The 10,423-nt window shown below is 27.4% G+C and overlaps 1 protein-coding gene across 1 annotated transcript; it reads right to left on the bottom strand.

Moving 5' to 3' along the window:
• Positions 1 to 387: 387 nt before the first annotated feature.
• LOC111039035 lies at positions 388 to 969 on the bottom strand. Its single transcript, XM_022322316.1, has one exon. The coding sequence runs from the start codon at positions 967 to 969 to the stop codon at positions 388 to 390; it is 582 nt and encodes a 193-aa protein (XP_022178008.1).
• Between the last annotated feature and the right edge of the window lie 9,454 nt (positions 970 to 10,423).

The following is a 10,423-nucleotide window of genomic DNA, read 5'->3' as shown; positions in this document are numbered from 1 at the left end:
CAGAGCATCTATAAATTTATATATACTCCGGCCCACGAGAGATCAGTACCGTCACGCGCATGCAGAATGACCAGCAGCGACGGCGCGGAACCCGATTTCCCCCACTATATGCCGCAATCGTCGCGTGCTACGACCTGTATACAGAGTGTTGAAAATGTGCTTATACTATACAGGGTGATGAATTGCAATAAACACTATTTTTTTATATTTTGTATACTATGTTTATATTTTAAGATATTTCAATACATACACGTCAAAAGTATAAACAAACAAATTATATTAAATATGTAATTTTATAGGTTATTGTAATACAAAGAAATACGTCGTCACAAATTTACAAAAAATACATTTAAAAAAAAAAAAAGTAATAACAAAAAATTATAAAAATCAATCTGAATTATCGGAAGAAGTGTCCCCTGTGATTTGCATGACATGCGATGTATCTTCTTGATCCAATAGTTCATCCGTATTGTTGTCAACAGTGCAGAGTTTGTCTTCTTCTTTTATTGTATGTCTTACAAAATTGGCCCACATGTCTGGCGTAACTTTTTTGATGCCATCGATCAGTAATTGTCTTACGTCGTTAATTTTGAATGAAGTGTTGTTTTTTTTCACGTGATTTTTCACAACCGACCACGCCATTTCTATCGCATTCAATTCGCAGTGGTAAGGCGGAAGACGTAGCACAGTTTTGTTTGATTTCAAAGCTTCTTCATCGATTATGTATTTGTCGTGATGATGTCTAATTTCCTGCACCTTTTCCATCAACAAATGTTTCACTATCGACGTATTCACATTACAGCCTTTTGAAGTCAACCATTCAACTATTTTGTCTTTTCTCCAGGCTATTGTAGGGATGGGGTCCTTTTTTACAGAATGGTAAGAAGCATTGTCCATTTCTATAATCGAGTTTTCTTTAAGTTTGGGTAAAACTCCGCAAAACCAATCATAGAATGAATCACCATTCATTTCGTCGTGATAGTCTGCTGTGTTTTTTTTTGATTCAAAACACAGTAGACCACCCTCGACGAAACCCTCCGTTGACCCGATGTGAACAACAATCAATCGCTTGCCCTTGCCTGTTGGATTTTTCGGGCTTGTCGACAGTCCTTTAACAAATGCATCTCTATGCGATGTTACCGTCTTGTCCGACCAAACCTTCCCAGATAGCAAAAAAAGATTTTATTGACATTAAAATATTATTTATTTGTTAATGATCTGATTATATAATTATTAGGATTTCATCACATTCTGATTAAAATGATGATATTTTAATAATTATATATTGTTGTTTGGCCACTAGTCTGAGGATAGATGAATGATACAATTATATTGTTAATTTATGATTTTTTTTTAAATGTCATATGAACATTTTTTTGATACATTTTAAAAATATTACCCTTCAACCATAAATTAACGTCATTTATTTTAAATTAATTTGTTATTATAAAATAATCATTTTTATATTGTTATTTTTCTAACTATTATTTGATGATCCTTATCTTAAATTAATTTGATATTATTTTATAAATTTCTTAAGATTATTATTTTTTAATATAATTCTGATGGTAATTTTAAATTATAATTTATTTTAATATTAATAAATATTTGATATTATTTTTGATCTATATTATGGTTCAATAATCAGTAAAATCAGTAGATATCAGTAAAAAATATATCAAATAATTGAATTTATAGCCAGACTTACGAGTACTATAATATATTATATAACTAATAATATTTAATTATATTAATAATCATAATAGCTGAGGACTAGAGGAGCTGTAAGAAGTAATAAAAATATGAACATAATGACAAATATTATATATATTTATTGTATCCATGAAATTATATACAATATTTATTGTTAAAAAATATAATTAACAAAATTCAAATTATACAATTTGCTTTTAATAATAATAAACGAATTATGATGCATTATCTAATGGATCAGCTTCCTGATTTTGATTATTTTTGCGAGTAGAGTCTCTAAATTTGGCACCAGCTATAAATATTTTTAGAGGATTTTCAACATCTATAGCATCAAACTTGGTGAATTTTTTCATTTTTTTGATTGCCTCTGTTATCAAATAAAAATTTAACAAAATTATTTACAATAATATATTATAGCGAGTTCTTTATCTAATTAATAATCAACAGATAATATAATATACGTAAAGAGATGTATATAGTAGTATTATATGAGTCTGTGAAAAATTTATTATACCCTATGATAAAAAACAAAATCATAATATAATATTATAACTAATCAAACTTACCAAATATAATAGAACATGTTGCTAGTGTGTAAAACACTTTTTTATTTCCTATTCCTTTATAGCTATACTCTTCTAGAAGTCTATCTTTGAAAATAATGCGCATAATTGCACGCACAGTGCTCGGTAATGTATTTCGGGAATACCGTTTAATTTCTTCAACCTCCAAAAAAATTTTAATTAAACATTTTAATATGTTTATGTAGTTAAAAATTAAAATAAATTACCATTTTAGCTCTAAACTCTTTATTTAAAAGCTTAATTTCAAACGTCTGCAAGTTTTCCTCGGTTTCAAGAGGCAAAAGATTATTGAATTCTGTTTGAAACGTATCGTCACAATTTCTTTTACTTTGATCTTCTCTCTTGAAATCGTTGAACAGCATGCCCTCAATATTATTAACTTTATCAGCCATCATGTTCAGATCGTACTTAATATTGCAAATGGTTCGGTTCATTTTTTGTAGATAATCTGAAATTTTATTAATATACTGATAATAAGTTGACCTATTTGAATAGAAAATTCAAAATTAATATAAAAAGTTACCTAGTACAGAATTATTAACTGAAGTATTTGTATCAGCTGATGACTCCTCTATAGATTGGTTCAATGTTACTTTGAATGGCGACGATGTTGTATGAACTATTTCTGAAGACTTATTGTGTCCAACCAATTTATTTGAAGATATGACTCTTGTATCTAATGAAGAAAAGTATACTTATAAGTTATGACTGTATGTATTATATAACTGTTGTGAGGGTGATCTAAAATTATTTATTACTTTCCAGTTATTATTTCAATTAAAAATATATTTAATACTATAGTTAGGAATTTATTTTTATTTATCACAAATAATTATGTTTTTATAAATGATATTATAGATATTTTCATGACAAATTACTCATCGTATTATAATGATCTTATTGTAAACGCTATTATCTATTCAATACTTTAACTAGAACACAGTCTAAACTCTTCAGTCTTCTCTTTATTTAGAACTTATTTATTTTTAATTTTATATCAGTAGATTTACAATAATACCATAACTTACCAATATTTTTTAATTTCTTGACACCACTAAACACACTTGGACTCAGAGAACAATGGCGCTCAGGAATATCAAACGCCAAACGTTTTTTTACATTTAAAGATGTGACTGGACAAGAATTTGAAATATTAATCTCCTCTGCAGCAATGATTTTGGTTGGAGTTTCTACAAAATATTTAAACATTTAAAACCATATTATATAATACGATGATATACAAATTATTATTATAGTATAATATTAGTTCTACTTACCATGACTAATATTTTCTATGTGACGTGGACTATAATTTGGATCTGCATCACTATCATCAATTTCATCATCTAATAATAAATTATAAAACAAAAACAGATATTAAGTCATGCTTAAAGTGTTAGCAATAATTATAAGATTTACTTGAAAGATCACAAGATGCAGGACTCCATAACAAAGGATTTTCAGTTTTTTTACCTTTTAATATAATTTTTCTTTTTGTTTTATTGTCGGTACATGTATTTTCAAACTCATTTATTTGAGATGAAGACTCATTGGTGGACAAATCTGATGTGTATAAGGCCTTCATAGCTTTTTGTGAAGCAATACTATAACTTTCTATAAATAAATACTAATTTTAATAAAAATATATCTTGTAGTAATGCAGATGAATAGCATATTATTTCAATATAATACACATACCAATGTCTTTCCCTATTTTGCGTGCAGCATGAAAATTAAAATCTAACACATTAGGGTAAACTCTGTTTTGAATCATTTTTTTTATGTTCTTTTTTGGCCAAGCACATTTTTGGTTTTTAAACCAATAATTTGGTACCGCTTCCACTGTTTTTTCATTTACAAATTCTATTATTGACCACATATTTTAAAATATTTTACTGGAATAACAATAATAAAATAGTTAAAAATCGACAATAAGAAGAATATTAATTATAATATATATTATGTACCTATTTAATTTTATTTAACAACTGACAAAAAGTGACAATCAAGATTGAAGCAAACTGATTTTTAAACAATATTTTCAAAATTAATATAACACTGATGAAAAATAAATAATTGTTGGACTACATATATTATTATAATAAACATTGTTTATATCAAATTATTATAGTTTAAAAATAATACATATTATACTCCCTACAAGTTACAACTTAAAAAATATTATTTAATTATTTTAACTCTTTTATAATCCTAAATATATAAAATTACTTTTGTACATAAAATTAATAATTATATACTACTTACAAGAAGTATGTAGTAATGGTAAGGCTACAAATTGATCACCAGAAAGAAAAACTATCATTTTTTTTTTTAATCTCATTAATTGAGTAACAATAAAATTTGTTGCTTAATGTATTCATAGTATATATATCTAACTCAGAAGATACAATTGGTTTATCAAATAAAATATTGTTGTTTTGAAATTTTTTACAAATTAAATACACTGTGTCATTTTTTTCTTTAACAATATTGAAAACTTTAACCAAAATTTTATTGTGTGTTAGTAGGAAACAGTCAGCTTCTATATTTGTTTTAATTGTAAACTGTTTCATTTTTAATGTGGTGAACTGGGATCCTTGTATATTTTCTGTAAGTGGTCCATTTTTATGAGATCCAGAAAAATGGAAAGCTGCAGGTGTTTCATTTTGAAAATGGGGTTTTAACAAATTTATTTCATTACATCTCTTAACCACTTGGATAAGCGGCTTGTCTGGTTTTCTTATCAAATTTTTTAAAGTACTCATGTAGTTTTCAAAAGGAAACGTAGAGCAATTATCCAGTGGACCAAAATTAATATAATCATCGCAAATATGGCTTAATCCGTGAACATTATGTGATATGAGATGACTTCCATACAGTATTTCAAATTGTTTAATAAAGTTATCCAATAATTTCCTTGCAATATTAATATAATGTCCATAGTCAGGGCTTAATAATATGATCATACCTAAACTTAAGTCAAAAAAGTTTTTCCAATGTTCCTTTGATATGATCGATTTGGTTGCAGAGGAACCCAAATACAATAAAAATGTCCTAAACTCAGTAGCTTTCCAATTTTTTATTAAAGCTAAGCTTCGAGGTTTTCTATTTATTTCACAAGGTATGTTTTTTCTTAAGCCTACTAGTGTTTTTGATATTTCTTCTATTTTCCAAGATGGATAACGAACAGTCAATGGGCCTTTCATCCATAAATAAATAATTTTTCGAACAACGCCTAAGCAAACTAAATGTTGATAATCCATAGAAAAATCATAAACAACATCAAAATATGGTACAGAAACTAAAATGGAAGTATTTCCAATATGATGTTCTTCGTCAGATCGAGAAATATAATTTTGATGTGTTCTCTTAGAGGGTTGATTACCTGATGTGTGTGGAAAAGTTATCCGATTCAATAAATTTTTACCTTCATGTTCACACCTTGAGCAAGAAGAGAAACCGGTGTGGCCTTTGGTTTGCAGTAAAAAAGACTTAGCCGGGGCATCACAACATAGAACATCTATTACAACTTTAAATTGTTTTCCATTTATCTTAATACCACTGTTATGTAATTCATTTATGTCGTCTACAAAATATTTTAAAAATGCATTGCTGTCATAAGGTTTTCTATTCCCACAATATATTCCTATTGGAAAGACATTATTACTATTTGGTCGAATATAGGCAAGTATTGGCCAAAATTCTTCTGCCGTTGATTTAAACAATGGTAGACCATCTACACCTGCTACTATTTTAATAACTGAAGTATCATTTTGTAAACTAGATGGAAAATGTTGTTGAATAGCATTAGCTAAACCAAAATGATAATAATTACCAGGTTCTACGATATGAAAATTTGAGGTGTCTAATGCTTGAGTTTGTAAGATTGTTCTAGAATCTTTAGGTAAGTATTCAAAACAGGTGTGTTGTCTCAAAACAACAAGTAAACTATTAAGAGCACTCTGTGTTATTTTACAATTGACAGCCCATTCAGCTAATAACGATACAAAAATGGATGTTTTACCATATTTATAATTATTTGATGTACAGTCATTATTGTGTTCATCTGACGAAGACTCGCTTTCACTATTACTATTAATACTAATTTCTGATAAATTATCTAAAGCTTCATTATTTAAATAATCTTGAAGAATTGATTCATTTGAACTTCTTTGTGGAGGTGTAAAATTAACATTTTCATCAGAAATATTAGAAGTAGATACAAATACATTCGAATTTGAGTTTACTCCTGGGACAAAATTGATTTTTGATGAATTGGATTGTGGCATAACATTATGATCAATCATGGGGTCTGAAATAAATGAAGCTATATTTCTGAGTTCATCTTCAACTCTTCTTCTCTTAGTTCGGCTACTTAGATTCGACTGTTTTTTGTACGACATAATACTATAATAGGATTGGTATAAAATTTTATTTTATTAATTAGCTAGGTACCATTGTAATCAATATCATATAATTTAATAAAATAATTTAAATACTTAAGCTACTTATTTATTACAATAAAAATCTAAAGTATGATTTGATGTTTTTGTGTTTAAACTATACTATTATAATAATTATTACATAACACAAATCAAAATATTATTTTGATTTGTATTTTCACTAATTTAAGGTAGACTAAATAGATGATAGTAAATATGAATAGTAAATCAACTTGATTAAGAATTCAAAATACACAATAATTATATTATTTTCTTAAAAATGTTTGATGATACTTTAATTCCATCACTTACATTTAATACATTTTATATTAGCGTTGATTTACTATGTAAATTTTGTAATTATATGATAAGCTCTTTGGTATATTTTCGATGCTACTTATGTGTGAGCATGTCACCAGACATAAATTGTACTATGAATTAATAACTAATAAATAAAGTGGGTAATTAACTTGATTAATTAGTTTATCAAAAAAACAAATCATTTTACAATTATTAGGTACATTTACCTATATAGTTTTATATAGCGGGAGGATAATTTAAAATTTTATAACAATTGGCAATCATAAATAAACAATTTTATTGTAATATAAAAAACAAAAATACGATAGGTATATATAAGTCACTTAAATTATATATATTATAGTTCTGACTAAACTAAAAAAATTGATGTACCTATACCCATTACCTACCTAAATATTAGCATTGAAGTAAAATGTCTGAAACATTAACTATTATTGTGTTAATGTTAATTTGCCCAAATTTATCAATACTAAATAGGTAGTATAAAATGTTTATAATTTTAACAAATTACTATCAACAATTATTTAGGTATTTTGACGATTTGTAAATTTTTTAGTAATACTATATAATAGGTACCTATCTAAAATCAATACTACACAACCTTATTTAACAATGTATCAATGTATTACATAATGCAATTAATATTATATTGGTAAAGCAATAATTGTACACTTGTACCTATAGGCTAAGGATACATCAAAATAAACATACTTAACACTATTTTACGTTCTTGTATGATTGAAAACAATTAATAGGTAAAGGTATTAGTTTATTATATAATAGGTACCTATATTATAATGATATATGTATATATAGCATATAATATTTTGGAAATATATTTTAGGATGTAATTAATATAATATGTCAGATCAGCCAATTCTTATTCATTTCAATAAACTATTCTTAAACGTGTAGGTATATGTTAATAATCAGCTTGCTTTAATCGCAAATTACTTAACTTAATAACTATATTAGGTATTAATAATACCGTATTATAATAAATACTTAATATTACCATATTAAATATATAATATAGAAGCAAGTATATTATCTTACCTGTCGTTTAAGTCAAAGTAAAACAAATGGAAAACACAAATCGCAACTAGGTATACAGTTTAATCTTCTTTACGATTGTAAATACATATCTTCATGCGCTCGGCAGTGTGTATAACTTTAATAATTAACACTTTTTAAAACATAAATCAACACGAATAAACTTTATTATTCTCGACTAGACACACAGCCAAAGGGTAACGAGCAATATAAAATAATATACACATGGAAATGACCACAAGACGTATTATTACTCTATGTCTCTATGGCACAAGTTCAAATAGAAAAAGACGGTACAAACTCTATACCAGTATACCCGTTGCGCCGAGAGAGCACAAGTCGGCGGCAACCAACACTCCCACCAACGCGACTCCCACGTGACCATACACGTGACTCCCACTGTCAAATGACAAAATTCGATAACAGACGATTGCGCTCTCTCGGCGCAACGGGTTCGCTACCACTACCGGGACAGACGACAGAAAAATACGTTTATACCGCGACTTTGGGAAAACCCGTTATCTTAATCTATTTAGTTATCCCCTGCTATCATACCTATATGCGAAATTCTTTGTAAATTATTATTCCTCACCAAAATATAAAAGTACTATATAACGATTTACACAATATGTCATAATAACACCTCGGGTTGGTACAACCACCAACGAAATTCCCATTGGCGCGACCGTTATAACATTATTAACAACAAAATGTATGAATCAATAATTGTGCTCGTCGTTTATACGACTTATAATATTGATCATATAATATTAAATATATTCTAATTTATACAAATTAGCTATATAATATAGTTATCATTTGAACAGACACGAACTACTATCATAATAATAATTATTATAATGTATTATTTATATATCATAAACATGAAATTATGATTTCATTCAGTTACGTCTCAAACTTTTTTCTTTCTGTTCAATTTCTCTTACATTTTAACATTTAGAGACCCAGGTTTAATCGGATAGAGCGAGATAGCGAATTTGCAAGGATATTATTTTGTTTAGTCTCTAATGTGACCCAGGCATAATATATATGGGAAACGTTTGCATAAAAAGATACCTGCTATACGATACGTTGGAGGAGGGAATATTGGTGTTTGTTTAACTGTCCAAGATGAAGATATAATAATTTATATTTACTCTGCAGCGTCCCAGCTTAAAGTTGGATTTCCATTATGGTGCATTATATGATTGCTCGCAACTCGTAGCCAGGTACTGCACGTGTAGTCTGCCGTCATAAACGAAAACGCCATAGGTCACCGGAGAACGATTTTGAGAAAAACGCGTTTTTGTGTTTTATATTTTTATAAAATCTTAACACCTTGTACATTCTAATTATTTAAATATGATATATGTTTTCCTATGTAATTTTACCCACCGGATACAATGAAACAATAATACATATGATTAAATTAATTTTAAACAAGATATTTTACTTTTTACGCTGTACCTTAGTATTGGTATACACTTTTGATACTTTATTCTAAAGCAAGAATGCCGTAACTCGTAATTAACGATTTCTGAAATGATAAAACTATTTATACATTTTAATATTAAATTCACAAAACAAATATATTATTTTTCAGTCAATTTATAAATAAAAAAATACTTTATAAGCCAAAATGCCGACAATTATAATTTGTACTATGTACTAAGATAAAATGCCGTATCTTCAACAATACTTACGGCGTTAGTGCTTAGTATAGTGTATTTGCGGCGTTTTTACATAGTAACCACGAATTTTTCTACGATTTACGGCGTTTTAGTTATTTAATTATTGCTTGTAGGTATTATACTTTTGGAGTAATATTTCAGACATACAGCATATTCATCTACACAAGCAAAATTCTACAATCATTTATTTGTTTTTAACTCATTTTTATTTTTTTTGGGACTTACGGCGTTTTTGCTTATCACGGCAGTAAGTATGATATCTATTATTCGACTCCACACTCGTGCATGAAAGATGGTCTTCAATTTTCGATTTAATAGGTGGTTTTATAATAATAGGCAAGCCATATTATTGTGATGTACCGAGCACGGGCGATATAGGTACTCAGCATTTTCACGGCGCGTTATATATTATTGCACCAAGCTTAAATCTTGCCATTTTGGAAAATATATAGTATATAATATATTATATTATATTCTATAATATAATGTATTAACATAACTATATGGGTCTGTGTTTTTATATATTATTTTGGGCTTACTCAGACACAGTTATTATGATCAAATAAATTAAACAAAATAACAATACAAATAATTTATATTATAATATTATATAATTATA

The sequence above is a fragment of the Myzus persicae genome, unplaced genomic scaffold (assembly GCF_001856785.1).
Source record: "Myzus persicae strain clone G006 unplaced genomic scaffold, MPER_G0061.0, whole genome shotgun sequence".
In the NCBI taxonomy this organism is placed as follows: Eukaryota; Metazoa; Arthropoda; class Insecta; order Hemiptera; family Aphididae; genus Myzus; species Myzus persicae.
The sequence above is the reverse complement of the archived record's forward strand: the minus strand, read 5'-3'. Positions and strand labels throughout refer to the sequence as shown.